This window comes from Chionomys nivalis, chromosome 6, assembly GCF_950005125.1.
Source record: "Chionomys nivalis chromosome 6, mChiNiv1.1, whole genome shotgun sequence".
NCBI lineage: Eukaryota > Metazoa > Chordata > Mammalia > Rodentia > Cricetidae > Chionomys > Chionomys nivalis.
In genome coordinates, this window is record NC_080091.1 from 102,281,644 (window position 1) to 102,300,223 (window position 18,580).

At 45.3% G+C, this 18,580-nt stretch overlaps 1 protein-coding gene across 5 annotated transcripts in view; it reads right to left on the bottom strand.

Annotated features, from left to right (window-relative positions):
- Positions 1–2,848: 2,848 nt before the first annotated feature.
- Positions 2,849–18,580, bottom strand: part of Lrrc8b (leucine rich repeat containing 8 VRAC subunit B) — a 62,135-nt gene continuing 46,403 nt past the window's right edge. For all 5 annotated transcript variants that reach the window (XM_057772100.1, XM_057772104.1, XM_057772103.1 and 2 more), the window contains 3 exons: positions 17,623–17,719; positions 13,649–15,810; positions 2,849–7,111 (listed from right to left, as the gene is read on the bottom strand). In XM_057772100.1, the coding sequence (XP_057628083.1) occupies positions 6,839–7,111; positions 13,649–15,787 (2,412 nt within the window). In that variant the 5' untranslated portion in view covers positions 15,788–15,810; positions 17,623–17,719 and the 3' untranslated portion in view covers positions 2,849–6,838. The remainder of the gene's footprint in view (positions 7,112–13,648; positions 15,811–17,622; positions 17,720–18,580) is intronic.

Below are 18,580 nucleotides of genomic sequence, written 5' to 3' on the forward strand. Positions count from 1 at the left end.
TCCGGGAGGAAAGCCTTTCTACTTGGCTGTCTCACACCTGCGAGGGATTTGAAAGCAAAATTGCCTTTTAATTTGTTGCTTGCTAACTCCCGCCGAGAACGAAGTAGTCGTGGCCCAGGACCAGGTACCGTGTGCCAGGTCACGCTGAACTAGACATTAGTACCTTTGGATAGGTGCCTAGAGTTGCTAATCTGCCCGAGGGTGAAATGTCATTAGGATAATTGGGAATATGGGGCCAGTTAACTCCATTTTCTGACTGCAATCCCATAGGTCACCGGATTATACTGAGTAAATCTTATTCTTTCAGTTATGGAGGAAGAGAGAATGTTGAAAATATTAATGTTGCGGAGTATAAACCAAAGTGTCTTCTTTGGACCAATATCTACTTAGTATTCCTGGTGATGGGATGAAGTGATGGGTAAGTCCATGTGAGCTTGGCACACGGGCCGGATGAGGCTGTGAGGGGAGGGGAGAGGTGTTGCTGGAGGGAGTGTGGTCTGGGGAGAAGCACGAGTGAGCCAAGAAGGTGAAGGGGTTGGCGGTAGGGCCACAAGCAGCCTACCCACGAGGCCTGGGCTGACTGACAGTTGAGAAGGGGTGACAGGAGGCTGAGATGTGGCGTCCCCAGCAGGATTCTGGTTTCTCCTGCAGATTCGTATGAGAGGGCAGTAGACATCATGATTTTTATTAACAGAAAACCAGTTTTCCCATCTTTACCAAGTCTAGGTTGACTATTCAAACCAAAGTTTTTTGTTTATGTTTTTAATTGGGTGTTACAGTCCCCACCCCCCACCCCAGACAGGGTTTCTCTGTAGCATTGGAGCCTTGGCAGTAGCTCTGTAGACCAGTCTGGCCTCGAACTCACAGAGATCTGCCTGCCTCTGCCTCCCAAGAGCTGGGATTAAAGGTGTGCGCCACCACCCTGGCGGGTGTCAAATTCTGAATCACCCACAGCGCTCACACTGGGAGGCCCTGCATGGAGCCAAATAACTGAGACCTGAGCAGGTAATTGTTAAAAGGCCACACCAGGCAAGAAATTAGCCTCCAGTAGCTGATCTCTAGCTCGGGCTGCTTCATAACCTCATAGGCGTTTTACGCACGTGGCGTTGAGGCCCTTACCCTCCAGGTAAGAAGACTGACCCAGATAATTGTACAGACTGAGAGATTGTAGGGACGCTTAGGGAATCTAAGTCTGAGATGCCATTTAATTGGCAACTTCTAGAAATTACCAGGAGGGCTTAGAGCATGGGACAAGCTTGAAAGAAGAGGGCTTTGAAGTGAAGAGTGAGGAAATGGAGCCGTCTCGGGAGGTTTGGGGTTCACAGAAAGCATGGAGTCTGTTTTCTCTGTTAGGTAAGGACGACATGAACATGTTCCTCCAATGAAGAACCTGGAGACACACTGACTATAGAGAGCTTCTGCCTTACCATCTACTCAGCAGCAGGGGGAGGTAGAGAGTAAAAAAATGATTCCTGCTGAGCCTTCAACAAGGGGCTCAAGCTTGCTTGAGTATTAATTACTTAGAAAACCTCAGTGCAGACTTTATAGAATCTGTGTCAAAGACAGAAAAGCTATGCGTTAAGGGTCAAGGACGAGGCAGCACCGAGCAGATGGGAACTGAATTTTAAAAGATTACACATCAAAATGGCTGTTTTTCTGATCCTTTTCAGGGCTTGTGGCTACTTGTAGAAGCAGGAGCCACTGAGCGGAGTCCAAGGAAGGAAACAAAAACTGCATAGAAGTTGCAGCTCCAGAGACACAAATCCAGCCACAGAGTAGCCCACACAGCCTCCCTTCCCCGGTCAGGATGCTCACCACATTCTCGAGGTGCCATCTTGAAAGGGGGAAGCAGACACTGGAGTGAAGAAGCCCCAGGGTCCACAGGCTCCCAGAGCTGCTCGCCCTGACTCACCTAAGCACTTCCCAGAAGGCCAGGGAAGCCTTGGAAACCATGATGCGTTTCCCATTTCTACACATTTAGGGGAGCCCAAGGCTGGAGGTTGTATATGACCCCGGCTACTTTAGTTTGTATTGTGGTTCAGGATTCACTTCTTCTGACAAAGATGAGTTCCTCTGCCAGCTTCCTAATAGGTGTGAGTGCACTCCTGTTAACAGAGTAAGACTTTATCATCGCATGTCTGTGTGCGCATACGCGTAGGGGCACTCACTAGAGTGTGAAGGTCAGAGGTCCTCAGGTGTCCACGTCAGGTGAACTTCTGGGCATTCTCCTGCTGCCCCTCCCATCTAGCTGTAGGAGCACGGGATTACAGACGGGGCTTTCCTTGGATGCTGGGAACCCACACCTAGGCTCTCATGCTTGGATAGCAGCAGTGTTTTTACCTGCTCAGCCTTTTCCCAGCCCTTTTAAGAAAGTATTTGATTCCAAACATCAAATTATCCCATGCCTATTTTGTCTCGTACTCGGTTTTCTCTCCCTTTGCTAAGCCTGCTGAGAACCGTTTAACAGTTACTTAGAGTTCATTTATCGGGTACACTGGTGTTAGCAGCGCATGAAGGAACAAGTGCCAGCAGGAAAGGCGGGAGGCAGGGCTGGTTTCTGAGTCCCTGGAACTTCTGGGGGGAAGGTGGGAGCGGTATGGTTTGCACAGTCACCTCAGATGGGCACAGTGCACTTACTCTCATCTCCTGCACACGCCACTGCTAACTCACCCCCAGTCCAAGGCTGGCTATTCTGCACCCATTGCTGCACACCCAGAAAACCCAGCCACTGAAATTTGCCTGTAAATGTGAAATCCACTGTTAGTACACAACAGCACACCGCATGAGAAGTGAGAGATGACCGCTGGATGCTGAGCACCAACGGAAAAACGGGCAAAACGGAGGCTGCTTGGTTTCCACTGAATCATTTATTTGCCATTTATTATAAAAATCGAATCTTTTTACACAAAAGATACTTTAAAAACAGCAGATTTTACCCAGATCTACAGAATGGAGCCAAAAACATTGAACACAATTTTACATTTTCTAGTAATTCATTCTAGAAACAAAACCCAGATATACATTCCTGAATATATGGCAAAGATAAAGTAACAAATGCTAGCCTTCACTGGACGCCAACAAAAGAATCTCCACTCGAGATCGGTCCATTGTTTATTAGAACGGAGCACAGAATTGTAGGTCTTACTGTGCAGTGTTATAATACTGACACATGGCAGATACAAGCACAGGCGACACCCATTCTAACGCTATACCTCGTGTATTTTTAAAACTGCACCAGGTCTGTTGAAATGATGAGCATGCAGAAGGCATTCAAAATCATTTTTCTCAGCTATGGTGTATTTTGTGTTAGATTCAAAACTTGCATGAAATTAAGTTCGACGAGAAGTCATCTCAACTCAGTACTTTGACTCATATAATCTGTGTTAATACTTCCATGTCGATGAAATTGTGCATACTTTTTTTTAAAAAAAAGCTGAAGAGATTATAGTTTATGAAGTCCATTGCAAAAGGTACATAGTAGACTTGTCCCTGGACGTTGAAGCTGAGGGTAAGAGACAGGAAGGGGACCTTCTGCAGCCTTCCCCTGGCTCAGCACATCACACAGGTAAAGACAGCCACAGCCACACCCAGGACATTCTGCAGGAGTTGCTTGTTTACACTGTCTAAATTTATGCATTTTCCCCTCCAGGATGCAAAATAACTCTTCCTTTCTCTCTATAATTAATTTTTCATTCTCCAGAAACTAATACAGATTCCAATGCAGTATGTCATCAATGAAACCAAAGTGACCAGAAGCTGGATTCTTACAGCAGGAACGAAGGACTGAGCATGCTTGATGTTGCTGCAATTGCTACCGCACAAATACACGGCTTCTATACAGTGAGGTGGTGAAGACGAACGCACTGTGTGTGGATGGACCAGCAAGAACCAAATATAAAGACGGGAAGGTCATTTTACTGAAAATACAGGGAAATCATGTCAAGTCTACAGAAAAAAGGGTTTGGCTAATTTTAATGAACTCATCAATATTAATGTAATATTTTAATTAAACATGACATCTGAATTATAAAACATGAGCAGAACCATTTCACCATCAAGGAATAACGTTATATACATAAGCCATATTAGCACACTGAAGCAGACCAAGTAGAGCTTGCCACATAACTGAGACCCCAAGGTTTTCATGTACCCTGATTCAACCTATTTTTCAGTAACAGAGAAATATGGTGACACACAAGAGATTAAATGAAAATGCAGCATCAATATGCCGCAGAGACCCACCCTGACCTAGGTGACGGAAAGGCTCCAACTTGGGGGAACACACGCGCCTTTGCAAACCAAGGTAGTGTTTGGTTTTAAATACCATAATGAAGGAAAGTGAATACTTCATGATTAAAGTAATGAATTTTTAAAAAGTTACTATTCTTAGACTAACCTAAGTGAAATTTGCAAACATGAGATGTATGTCTGTCTGTACTGGTGTGTGGATGCAAGTGACATGAGCCCACACCATCATACTATAAGCCAAAATTTTGCTGTTCATCCTTGATGTTTGGGTTTTGGAAAGTCTCGCGATAATTTGGAGATTTCATTTTCTTCATTTACGATTCTCTTAGGTATGAAGTGACTCTCAACACAGGGCCGCGAAGCCAGAGCTAACACAGATCTCCATCAGTCGGATGGGAGGCTTGTTCATTGTCTTAGTGTGTGTTAGCTTGAAAAGCTACTTCAATGTTGTTGCCTAAGCATCAAATTCAAAAGACACCTCAGAACGGTGGTATCAAGAGCTATATGGTTTCCAGCAGTACAGCCTAGTGTGGGAGAAGGACTTGTGCCTCATGTTTGATTCCCCCAGGGAATTTCTCTGAGGAGGTAGGCATGCTTGCACTGGTAAGCAAGGCATGGGGATGTTCTCTCTTGTCAGGTAAAGGTTAGAAAATCTGAACTGTGTTTTGAATTTCTTTTCTACGAAGAGGGTAGGATTTCTTTTTCATATGAAATATGGTTGACAATACTGAAACCTCCCTCACATAAAACATTTATGTTCAAAACTTCAGAAAATTCCAGCTAACTTTGGAATTGGTCCATGTGATGATTCTACAGCAGAATATTTATCATCAACTCATTTTTTCAAAAAGTAAAAATAAGAAAACCCTGGCTATACCAGGACCAGTCTGTGGGGTCCTAGAGAGAGCTGCCCTTGTCATGCCCGGTTCCCTGAGACTCTCAGCTTGGCCGTTCTAAAGAAGGCAAGCTTTGTTAAAAATGTCTATTTGTCTATTTTTTAGTCTGTTCCTTGCCAACCATAGTGCGTTAGGCAGCTTTTGGGCCTTCTATCTATTCTTTGTATCTAACCCTACTCGAGTTTCCTCTGTGCAATTCTTTTCTCTGAATGTCAGGCATATGTGGTAGCTAAGAGAAGAGGCATTTCGAACAAATCAAGAGGAAAACTACACGGCACAGTTCCGTGTTTAGAAGATTCCTGGCCCATAGTGTTTCCCAGTTTTGTGTAGATGCAGTTAATGGGTTACTTAGTGAATGTCCAAAGAGAGGTGGGTTCATAATGTCCAGACCCAACAGAGAAAAACAGACTGCGGTGTTCATTTCTCCAAAGCGAGCCAGTCCGCTTTATTTATTCAGTGATGTGCACGATAATAAAGGACCAGACACAAAGTTCTCAGTCAAAAGGAGCAAGATTTATCTCAGGAGTTAAGAGGCATGGACGCCAGGTCAATGAGCTCAGTTAGGCGGAGAATAGACAGCTTCCACCATAATCACACCGGGAGACTGTGTAGACGCAGGGACACCCTGCAGCTTTATTCTACAGAGTGCTTTCCAGTCCAGATCTTGCCCTCTCCCCTCCAGCAGTTTGTAAGTAACTGAGATGCGTACCCGTATGGTTGATTGCACAACACCAAGGAGAGGTAGAAGATGCAGCTGTCCTCTCCCAGGGAAACCCCTCAGAGACTTTAGGAGGGAAAAACAAGGCTTTTGTCATCCAAAAGTAACTAGTTGCAGGGTACAAAACCTTTTGAGAGCAGAATGCATACAAACATGAGAATTATAATCGGCTCAAATCCAGAATCAGGAAATTCTTATAGAGACACACATGCTCACTGTACCTTATAAAGTATCCTCAGAGATGGAGATCTGAGATCATACAGTAGAAAATATGTTACACTTCATATAAAAATGCTTAACATATTTTAAAAAGGCTTGGATGACAGACAAGAAGACAATTTTGAGAACCCGTTAATTTCTAGGCTGCTCAGAGGGTCACACGTCCTCAGAACCCTGGCTCCTGTTGTAGTTAAGTGCCAATGTGAGCATTCTCCCAGGGATGTTCGGGGAAAACCAGAAGATTCCAGCAAATGAGAAAGGAAGTGGGGAGTAAGCAAAGCACACACACCCTGCTAACAAATGGAAGACTATAAATCAAAGCCAATGGTGAGCATACTTGATGAAGGACATTGACGCTGATGAGTCTTTATGGGTTTGGAGATAAATATCAAAACTAGAAAGCCAGGAAAACAAGTGTGCGAATAAGAACGGGCTGACAGGGGAGAAAGGAAAAACACAGTCCTGAAGACAGACTGGAAAGGGAAAGCTTCCCTAATCGCATGCCTCTCAGTCCACCTCAGTGTATACTTTTTCTTACAATATCTTCAATAATTTAAAGGTCAGTTATTCCCCACACTCCAGTGTTGGCATCTTTTCCCCACTTGCTTTAGACACTGGGTAATTTGGTAAGATTTTTGGTTATGGTGTGTCATAACCATCAGCCAATTTTCATCTTCATAACTCAGGAGAGATCATTTACCTTTAAGCCCTGGGGCCTCACTTGAAAAGCGCTTTCGCCGTGGGTCTGATCCCTAGGTCAACATTTATCTAAGCACGTCTGCAAACGTTCTGTCACAGGGAGCGGGAGGGTGTTGAGCAAACTGTCCTCGACAATCAGACAGCTCCGTTTCAGGGACTGGCAGCCTTCCAGTTCCGGAGGCAGAGTCTCCAGGTAGTTTCCGATGAGCTCTAGGTGGGTGAGGTTGGACAGCTCCCCCACTAGAGGGGACAGGTCCGTCAGGCTGTTTCTCCCCAGAAGCAGACACTGGAGCTTCTTGCACTGGAACAGCCCGTCTGGCAGCATCTCGATCTACAAGGAGAAAGGAAGCAGGTGAAACCGGTTTTGACTGGCTCCGATAGTAATTCACGTCCTTCCATTACAGTTACCTTTCTTCAAAAACATGCCTGCAGGTCCACAGGGAAAGTTATCACATTGGCTGTAAATCTGAGGGGCAGGCAAAAGAGAAAGGACAGCGTGGGTATGTGTAGCCAAGGCAACTATGGCCCCTGAGTATCTACACTCTCGAGTGTGGGTGGACAACCAACCTGGTTCTGAACACTCAACATGATCCTTAAAGAGAAAGTACTTACACATTCAGCATTTCTCAGATTAAAGAAAACAAGCCAATAAACCCAGGAGAATGGTAATTACTCAGTACTGGATCAGAAATAAATTACTCTCCAGAGCCCTCATAAAGATCATGCCACGCTAATCAGTGAGCAACACCCAGGGCCTCCTGAGAGCGGCAGGCAAGGCTATTTCCTATATTGCTATGCTTAGAGAACGAGCCTTCACATTTTATACGCCATATTCTACAGGGCAGAGATGGATCAAATGGGTAATATAAGCACATCCACTTCACATCTCCACAGACACACACTCCTGGGTTGCTGCCCTTCTTCCTACGCCCTCATATCCATGAAAGGACATACGTAACACTCAGGTGAAGTTAAATATGGTAAATAGCCGGCAAAGGGGTCAACTGAGGAGCAGCCCCAGCTGAGAGCTCCCTGCATGATGAACGGGGTCTTTGCATGGGCAATGAAATAGATTCAGCATGAGACCTCCAAGGAAGATGCTGAGAATATACCATCCCCCCTCAACCCATCGCTCCACCCGGGAGCCTTGGGAGGGAGGGGCATCCATGGACTAGAAAGTTCACCTGTGTTGGGTCTGGATGAAGGGCACTAAGGGGCCGTTAGAGCATTCTCTGATGGCCTAATGCAAACCTACCGAACCAGCTCTCCTCCAAAGGATTCTTTCCAAAGAAATCCAAAATTGCAAAGTTGCATTAAAAATGCTCAATTGTAACTTCCCTCTTCCACAAGTCCCCTCCCCTTTCAGCCCTGTTTACCCTTGAAAATAGATCTAAAGTTCACCATTTCTATGACCAAAGCTCAGTATTGATCACTCTCACACTAAAACTAATAAGCAAAGGAAAATATGCACGCTTATTGCACTTTTCTCAGGCACAGATGTAAATCATTCCCTATGTGGATTCAATATTGAAAAAGGCAGGCGGAATAGAAAGGCACACAGGGAGCTGCTTTGAAAGCCACTCCTCGTCACTCAGATGTTGAGTCTTACATAGGCATGCTCAGCCGGGAACCCCAGAGTCCACTTCTGCCTCCAACTCCACATGGCCACCAACTACTCAGCTAGACCACTTTTCCCCTAGGTGCTCTCCGGAAGCAACTGCCCTTGCCACTCTCCTGTCTGTGCCACTAGGTCCCCACTCTTCTTCCACAGTTCTGGATTTGTGTCCTCGGTAGGGGATGGACTGCCCAAGAGGTGGACAGAGTCTCTGGGGCTAGGCCCACGCCAGGGGTTACCAGATCCTCTGATTCTGCACCACTGTGGTTAGAACTGGTGGTTATCTAAAGGGCTCTCTCTGTCCAGACCAGGGCCTAGCTGAGGTGCAGCATCCTAACTTAACCTACTTAATCTACTAATTCTATCCTGAACTAAACTATTTACATTAAAAAAAATATTTACCTTTCAGTTCATAACACCAAATGCATTTGGAACAGTACACTTTATGGATGATTCTGGGGCTGGGGACGTGATTTGGGTGTTGGGGTGCTTGTCTAGCATGTATGAAGCCCTGGGTTTGATCTCTAGCTGGGCATAAATGGGGTATGGTAGTGTGTGTTTGTAATCCCAGCACGACACAGAGGCAGGGAGGGCTCATGGTCACCTTAGTGGTGTAAATCTAGAGCACATGAGATCCTATTTTCAAAAGCAGTTCCATAAAACTATACATAATTCTTTGAATACACCTCTTTAGGCTGAACCATACATGACTTTTATATTTTTATATTAGTTATTAAGGGGAGTTTCATCTTCCCACAAGTTCCTAAGAGAAAAATATCTTGCTCAAACACATGTCAAATCCAATCTCCTCTTGGAGAAGCAAGTGTGTGTTCACACATTAAAGGCACGGTGAAAACACGATTCAAAGAGAAACTATGGATGTTTTCTATGGGAACCCTACTGCCTTCTGTGCTGAGGGCTCTGCCATGAACACTGGTCCCCTGAGGACTGCCCTGATTTGAGGACTCTATTCATGGCTTTGGGGGAAGCAAAACTGCTGTGGGACAATGGTCTACACCCTGTCACTTGTATTTTAAATAAACGCTGATTGGCCAGTAGCCAGGCAGGAAGTATAGGTGGGGCGACCAGGCAGGAAGCAGAGGTGGAGCAAAGGAAAGATTCTTGTCACCCAGAGACAGAGGAAGCCAGACACAGAGCAAGCCAAGATGTGATTGCCTTGCCAAAAAGGGTACCAAGCCACGTGGCTAACACAGACAAGAATTATAGACTAATATAAGTTATAAGAGTTAATAAGAAGCCCGAGCTAATAGGCCAGTCAGTTTACAATTAATATAGACCTCTGTGTGTTGAAGGAGCGGCAGCAGGCCACTTCCTGCTATCCGGCTCCCGCACGGCTAGCTTTATACCCGAAATAATTACACAGAAACTGTATTCTTTTGAACACTGCTTGGCCCATTAGTTTTAACCTCTTATTGGCTAGCTCTTACATATTGATCTAACCCATTTTTGATATTTTGTGTAGCCCCACGAGGTGGCTTACCAGGAAAGATCTTAACCTGCCTCTGTCTGGAGTGGGAGAATCATGGCGACTCACTGACTCGGCTTCTTTCTCCCAGCATTCTGTTCTGTTTACTCCACCCACCTAAGGATTGGCCTATCAAATGGGCTAGGCAGTTTCTTTATTAATTAACCAATAAAAACAACAGATTAAAAAAAATCACTCCCACATCATCTGTGTATTTCTTTGGGACTGACTGTGGGACCAGGAAGGACAGAAATCTCGGTGAACACACCACTACCAGATTCTCGTGTCTCTAGGTCTCCTGCATCTTGAGAATGGGGCATTCTGGAAGAGAGAATTAGATGCTCACATTTGGGCTTGGAACTGAGGCTGTCACAGGGAAAGGACAATGACAGGGGACCTCTGTGTAGTAGTGTCCGATGGTGCCCAGGCCCAGCATGGACGTGAGAGTGCTGTCAGCAGTGTTCCTCTGAGCTTTATCTCGGCTCTGGTCTCTTCCCTGAAGTCTGCCTTACTTTTATTCTTGACTGTCTGCCAGGTTTCGTTTTGCAGACTTAATTTTCCAGTGCTACTATGAGATACTTGTTACCCTAACTGGTATCTTATTTATATTTACAATACATATTTATGCATGCATTATGAATGCTTATCATTTTCATAAATATTTTAGCTTCCCTTTCAGAACCACGAGAACTTCAAGATTAGATAGTACCTAGATACCTGCATCTCCACATGAAACATGAATCTCCAAGTTTCTTTAACAACGACCGCACTGACTGGCTGATAAGAAGCCTGGACAGATTCGGCATATGTCAGCTCCTTTTTCATGTCAAATGCACATCCAGTCTCTTGAGACTGTATGACCAGATGAGAAATCTTATCTTGGCTGTTCTGTTCTCACACTTGTGGCTGTCGACAACAAGATTTGTTCAAAACCTTGAACGCTAATAAAGAAGAATATTCTCTCTGCCTCCCCATGACTGTCCACTGCCAGGTCACACTGCTCCATCAGTGGGGAATTTCTTTTTTAAAACAATATTTTTTTAAAGTATTTATCCTTTCATGATTTCAAACACACACTCTTCTCTGATGAAAGTCCCGCCCATTATCCTCTTTAACCTCTTCACTTCCCACTGAACCACCTTTTCTAAGTCCCCTACTTCTGTACCATTGATTGATTGTGTGTATTTATGCGAGTGGGTGCATGTAAGACACACAGTGTGGTGATCAGACAACAACTTGTAGGAAGTCTGCATCTTTCCTTCCACCACGTGGGCTCTGGGGCTCAAACTCAGGTTTTCAGGCTTGGTGGCAAGCGCCTGTAGCTGCTGAGCCCTCGTACTATCTCTCTGTTGTGACCTACTGCCTTTAACTAGGGTTCCTGCATGCACATCCATGACATGGCAGTGTGGCGGGGGGATCGAAGGGGACCCACTTTCCTGGAACTTTCCTTCTCTCTGGCTACCTCAGGATCTTTTCTTTGACCGCACTCCAGGGAGAGTGCTCCTACTTATTTCTAGGTGTCCTGTTCACTCTGAGATGCTCAGGTGTCCGAGACAAGGCGCACAAGGACATATGATTCTACTTGGCCATGACATGTGTTTGGCCTAACCTATCTTCCCGTACTCATGGTAGCACTTGTCTGACTTCTCTTTCAGATACAGTCATCAAGTTAAAAAAAACTTGTCATCAAAGGGACTAAGGGTCTTAATTTGCCTAATCATGTCTTGAAAAGCATAACCAGCTGTTGAAAAGCTGTAACTTTTTTAATTAAAAAAAAAACAAAAAACAAAACCATGTGTGGTTTTTTTCTACCCAACTGCCATCTGATTATAAATGTTTAATTAGGCAAAGGTGTGTTACATTTGTTTATGCTGCATTTGTCTAAGTATATAAAGATGTATCACATTTGTTTATGCTGCATTTGTCTAAGTATATAAAGATGTATCACATTTTTTTACGCTGTATCTGTTTAACTATGTGAAGATGTATTGCATTTGTTTTATCTTGCCTACCAAAGGTACCTGATTGGTCTAATAAAAAGCTGAACAACCAATAGCAAGGCAGTAGAGGGATATATGGGGCTGGTGGGCAGAGCAAGAAGAAAGGAGAAAGAGAGGGAGATGCCAGGGGCCAGCCAGCCATGGAATAAGCAATAAATAAGGAAAAAAGGTGAAAAGCGCTGAGGCAATGTAGATGAAGGGAAACAGGTTAAAATGAGTTGTAAGAGCTGGTGGGACAAGCCCAAACTAAGGCCGAGCTTTCGTAACTAATAGTAAGTCTCTGTGTCATTATTGGGGCTGGTGGTCCAAGAAAGCCTGCTACAATTCTACCTTCAAAAGAAGCATCAATGGTCTTAAGGTTTCTTTAGGTTTACCTGCCAAAAAGTTTCACTTGTTCATCTAAGTAAGGCATGGCCAGCTAAACAGTCCCAACACTTGTGTGGTGACAAATAGAATCAGTGCTTTCCCAAACAATTGTTCACACGACTTACTCTAGTTGTAACAATGGAAAAATGAAACCCAAACTAGTTTACCGCTCAATATCATAGTAAGATAACACTGAAGATAAACCTTTAGATTTGTGATTTTCTATTTGGGCACCAGGTCAGCATCAGCATCCAGAAACTTCAGAGATACCAACTAGGGTGTCTTCCACTGGACCTACTCAGTCTGAAACTTTATGTGCCTGTGTGTGTCTGTGTGCCTGTGTGCATGCTTGTGTGTCTGTGTGTGCGAGTCTGTGTGTGTACGCGTTTGTGTCTGTGTGTACTTACTGGCAGAGAGCTGTCCTGGAATGTGTATTTTAACAGGCTCTTCAGGTAATTCTCATATATATCACTGGTCCAAATTGGTCCTATTTTGATTTTAAACCCTCAAGTTGAGGGATTTCTCATTTGCCATGGGCCGGGCATACTTCTTTTATGTATGAGTCTCAGCATTCTAAAAAAGTAACATGAGCTTCCTTCTCATCTCCATTTTCTGGCATCTTTTTAATATTCATGCTGTCCAAATATAAGTGTAGGAGAAACATATTTTGGGACGCGTTGGGAGAGAGCAGCTCGGAGAGGCCAGGCTGTTCTCTGGAGAACTGCGCTTTGACTCTTCTCTCTCACGTATACATTACCCTCATCCTTTGGCCTATCAGACTAGCAAGAGTTTCTCGCCTTTGTCCTACTTCATAGTTTAGCCCAGGAAGCTACTCGCTTTTTTCTTGTTTCTGTGAAGTTCCATTTTCCTTAACTGTTGCAAATGATGGTGCATTTTAAAGTATGGAAGCTAGAAAAAGAGGCCCTAGTGTCGCATTACGGAGCCAGGCCTTTCATTTCAAATTGTCTTTTTAGATGTATGTGCAGATGGCAAGTTTTTTTTTTCTTACAGCATAACAAAAAGAATTTATGAATAATTCATAATTCCATCCGTTTAAAAAGGCTATTCTTGGTAAAATGAAAAATTTACCAAGCTTTTTAAGTACTCAAGCAAACACAAGTCAGCTCGACCATCACTAATCAGTGAATTTAAGTGCTTTAACTGTGATGTCTGTACAGAGAATACAGAGAACATTTGTTGAGCAACTATTATGGGTTAGGAACTGTGCCAATGCCTACGTGTTCACAGAATCTCCATGCTAATACCCAGGGCTTTGGTAATTTATCAAGACCACAGGCAAGGAGGCTGTGCCGGGAGCATGCTTAGTACAGGCCCCCGTCCATTGATTTTCCCCATGACGCACACGGCAAGCTCGGCATAAGCAAGGACAAATTTACTCACGTTGTTGTTGGTCACGGCAAAGTACTGCAGGTTGGTCAGGTACTGGATCTCCTCTGGAATGAAGGTCAGATGGTTATAGCTTAGATCCAAGTAGTGCAGTTTGGTGCATAGGAAGAGCTGCAAGGGCAGGCTCTCGATGTTATTGTGACCCAGGAAGAGCTGCTCGAGGTTGGACAGCGCCCCAATCTGGGCAGGGATGTAAGCGATGTTGTTATGCCAGAGCTTCAAGCAGGAAAGGCTGGGAAGGTGCTGGAAGCTGATGATCTCCTCCACCGTCTTCAGGTTGTTTTCCTTCAGGTCCAGCTCATGCAGGTTGTTCAGGCTGAAAATGGAGTGTGGAATGCGTTCAAGATCGCAGCTGAGGAGCTCCAGGCTTTTCAGGTGGACCATCTTCTTCAAGTTGTTCAGAACAACCAGTTTGCTTCCGTCGTTATCAAGGGACAGCTTCTGCAAGGAGGGCAGCAGGTCCGTCACCACGTGGGGGATGCGGGACAGGCTGCTCTTCAGGTAGAGGGTCCTCAGGTTCTTCAAGTCCTGAAAGCCCTCCAGCTGCGTGGTGCTCACGTGCTCTGGGAGAACGCAGCCTGACAGGTACAGTTCCTTGAGGTTCTTCAGGTGGAACACCCAGCGGGGGATCTTGCCCATTTCGGTAAATTTCAGGCGGAGGATTTTCAAGTTCTCCTCAAGGAAGGTCAGGGCAGGATGGTCGACGACCAGGGATGAATGGTATATGTGAAGTTCCCTGAGATTGACAAGCTGAGAGACGGTGGCCGGCAGCTTGACCTCAGGGATGAGTTCCAGGCTCAGCACCTCCATCTCTGTTAACTCAAAGACGTTATCGGGAAGGCCGCTGAGCATGAAGAGATGCAGCTCCACCTTGTCCTGGGAGTTTTTCACGAGCTTGCTTTTCAGTTTCTCGACGGTCCACTCGTTGTTGAGGTTGATCTGCTTCAGCTTGTTCTCACTGACCTCTGACAGGAAGATGGAGAAGCGTTTCGAGTACAGAGGGTCGTACTGGTCGGCCAGATGCAGGATGAAGGCAAAGTCATTCTTGACGTCGGGGATGTCACTGTAGTTGCTTTTCTCTCTGAGTGCCTCAAAGGAATACTGCTTCAAAGAGCTCCTCAGCATCCACCACAAGCTATAGGAGGAGGTCAGGCCGTAAAGGATCACCAAAACGACATAAAACGAAGCCAGGACCTTAAAGATTTCCGCCAAGGAATAGACACACTGGTAGCGCTTATAGCCTGTGAACGCCTGCACATCGATCAAACAGTCGATTTCAAGAGTTATACAGCTTAAAAAGTATGGAACGTAACTTATAATGAGGACAAACAAGATGACTTTGACGATTATCTGCTTCAGGTACACCCGATAAATGATGTCCCTCTGTTCCACGTGCAGACGGAACCTCTTCACTTTCTCAAAGATGGCTTTGGCCTGTTCACCCTCCTTCTTGTCCAGGACGCTGGAAGTCGGACTTTCTATGCCCGGTGACTCCAAGCCTGGCTGTGGGTGGGGTGATGACTGCTTGCTGGCATCAACGTCGGCAGAACCCCCTGAGGTTGAGAGCAAGGTTTTGGACTTGGAGTGTTTCAGGGGCCTCACTGACTGTTCGGCTACGGTCTCCGACAGGGCACGTGTGGTCCACGGGGAATCGAAGCACTTGTGAAGGATGGCCACGAAGTGCTCCAACCTGGAGCTGGTGCTGGGGTAGTGGAGCCAAAAGTTGCTGCAGGCTGCGAAGATGAGCGTGTGCAGAAGCACCAGGTAGGGAAAGAACTTGGCGAACCAGTGGAGCTGCTTCTCGTAGCAGACGGCGTCGATGTAGGAGTACTGCTGCCGGTGGAGGTCATTCTGGATGCGCAGCGGCAGGGCCAGCGGCATGCCCGAGTTAGAGGACGCGTTCTCGCTGGCTTTCAGGAGGTCCCAAGGCACGGCACAGTGGTTGTCGAACTCCACCTTGCAGGGAAGACAACATAGGACCCTGCTCTGGGTTAGCTGCAGCGCGCCAGCCAGCACGGCCACCAGCAGCATGATGAGGGTGAGGTAATACCAGAAGACGTCCCACCATGGCTTCAGGATGTGATAGGTTGACTGGGCATCTGCTAAGTACTTTAGCTCTGTTAGTGTGATCATGACTCCCTTGTAGAGAACAGGAACTGGAGGAGGAAGGAAAGAAACTACTAAAGCCGTGCCGGCATACCTTTTGGTTTGTATTTTCAGACAGGGTCTCGTGTAGCCCAGGCTGGCTTCAAACTGACTATGTAGCTGAGGCTTTCTCCTTAAGCTCCCAGTCTTCCTGTTTCTACCTTCCAAAGCCAGGCTTACATGTATGCACTACCACACAGGCCACAGTGCGTGCATTTAATCCTAATACTTGTACACTCTATACCTGGCAGGATTTTAGCTGAGGTAAAACTCAGGAGGAAGGACTAATTAATGGGTGTGTAAGGTTTCTGGTTACATCCCCAACCTAAATCACACTCAACCATTAAGTTTGGGGACCATTTGGTGACACATATATAAAGGGTGTTGGGGGCAGCTTCAAGGCAGCTTTTTAGTTACCTCCTGTATCTTAACTCCAAGTCTGGGTTAGCTGTTCTTACATGTCCTAACCCCTAAGACCCCAAATAAGCCCCTCTCCAGAGAGAACCCATGTCTGGAGTGTTGTTTACCACCTAAGAATTATTTCAACCACCACAAAGAGCAAGCTCTGCTTCACAAATGCGACACTTGAGTGCTAACCCTAAACAGGATGCCCATACCAGCCCTCTAACTCTTAGACAGCATGGAAGAAGGGTGGAAAGAGTACAGGAGCCAGAAGATGAGAATAACGGCAGAAATGCTATCCTGTGAGCATGACACAGTATAGCATGAATTCCAACTGTTCTTAATAATAAAAACCTGGAGTTAGACATAGGGGTTAATGCTAAAAGATCAGAGAAGCAGAGCAGCCAGCCACTAGTTCTTACCTCTGCTGGATCCTCAGACTGAATGCTATGAGCTCCTGTCTCTCCCACCTTATATTCCTCTCCACCCAGCCATATCCCTCCTGTCTCCACCTCCCTAGTGCTGGGATTAAAGGTGTGAGACTCCCAAGTACTAGGATTAAAGGTGTGAGACTCCCAAGTAATAGGATTAAAGGTGTGAGCCACTACACTGGATCAATCTAGTGTTAGCCCAGGGTGACCTTGAACTCACAGAAATCTGTCTGCCTTTTGAGTGCTGGGATTAAAGGTGTGTGGCAAGGCTGCCTGGTCTCTAAGGCTAATTAGTTCTGGCTAGCTCCACCCTCTGATCCTCAGGCAAGGTTTATTTGTTAGATCACAAACAAAATATCACCACATCCTGGCAGTAACACCAACGAACTCACTGGTTCATAAAGCAGGACGGAATGGAATTAGTTTCTTTGCTCTTTTGGTACCTCATCTGTGGTAAACAGATATGCTCTGTCTCCTTTAAAAAGTGGAAAAATGTATCTCATAGATGAAAGAATGTGTGGATTTGTTTCAGAGGCGGAAGGGAGAAGGGTTTCATGTAGCCCAAGTTGGCTTAAATTTGATATGTAGCCAAGGCTGGCCCTGAATTCCTGGTAGAATTATAGGTATATGCTACCATGTGAGGCCGGTCGTCTGGTAAGTGGATGGTTTAGACAGTTCAGCTTTCTGTTTTAGCTGGGTCAACATGGACAGAATGACTGCCCAGCAGGAACACTACAAATTTCTTGTAATGGGAAATATTTTTTTGTAATGGAAAATAAGAGTGAACCATACCACTCTAAAGATTTTTCCTAGCCTGAGTTTATGGACTTATTTCATCCCCTACAGTTCTTGAGAGTCATTTACTATCTCAAACTGATACTGGGGAGAAGCAGCAACTCAAGCCGTGACGGAAAGTATCTGACATGGAGTAGAGACTACTCACAGACTACAAGCCAGCACGGACCTAAATAACACTGTGTTCATACTCACTGTTATGAAGAAGTGAATCAAATCAATCACGCTTCAGTCAGGAGGTCTACACCTTTTGAAGTTTCTTAGACACACCATCGCTGAGTTTGTCTTCATTCTATGAAGAAGCAAAACATTACCTTGGAGATTTTTTTTTTCAGAGACCAGCTCCACCAAACATCACACAGAGACCTACTTTCATAGGCCAGTTCACTCCCATCTAAGGCACATCCCGGCCAGGCTCTGCAGAGAGTTCCCACCTGTGTGCCCCAGACTATACCCCTCCCTGGACGTCCTTTCGATTTTGGAGAAATTTCTGCAGAAACCTCAGTGTGCTATATTTAAAAATTCTCTAACAACCCTTCCCAAGTACTTTACATATGTTAGTCTCTCCCCCCCATATGCAATCAGCTTCATTTGCATGTGTCAGGTGGCTGACTGAACCATGAGATTTCTATTCCAACTAAAAACCATGTATCTGCTTAAATAAGAATTCACAGCGTTCCAAAAATTCAGCCTGCTAAGTTCAGTCACAAGGTAAAAGATGTCATTCTTACTTAGAGATGCGGCTGTATTTCCCTCAACTGCTATCATTAGACACAGACGGCCTTTGTGTCCATGCCATTTGATCTTGCAGCGGACGAAAGGCCTCCTCAGCCTCTACTTTAACCACACATGGTAACGAAACTGCATATGCACGGATGACCTTGACATGTAAGAAGATTTCAGAGTGCTAACATTGTTTCTCCGGTGCTAGGAATTGAGTGTGGGGCCTTGAGGCACATGCTCTGCCACTGAACTACATCCACGACATCCAATAATTTTAACTGAGCATATAAATGATTCTTTAATGTCTGTGGATCCTCCTTGAGAAGGCTGGGAAGATGTGTATTTGCTCTCACAATATCAACCATTAACAAATGATCACGTACTTAGGAGCCAGCAAAGGATACGGACATCAAACTATAGTCACCCTTTG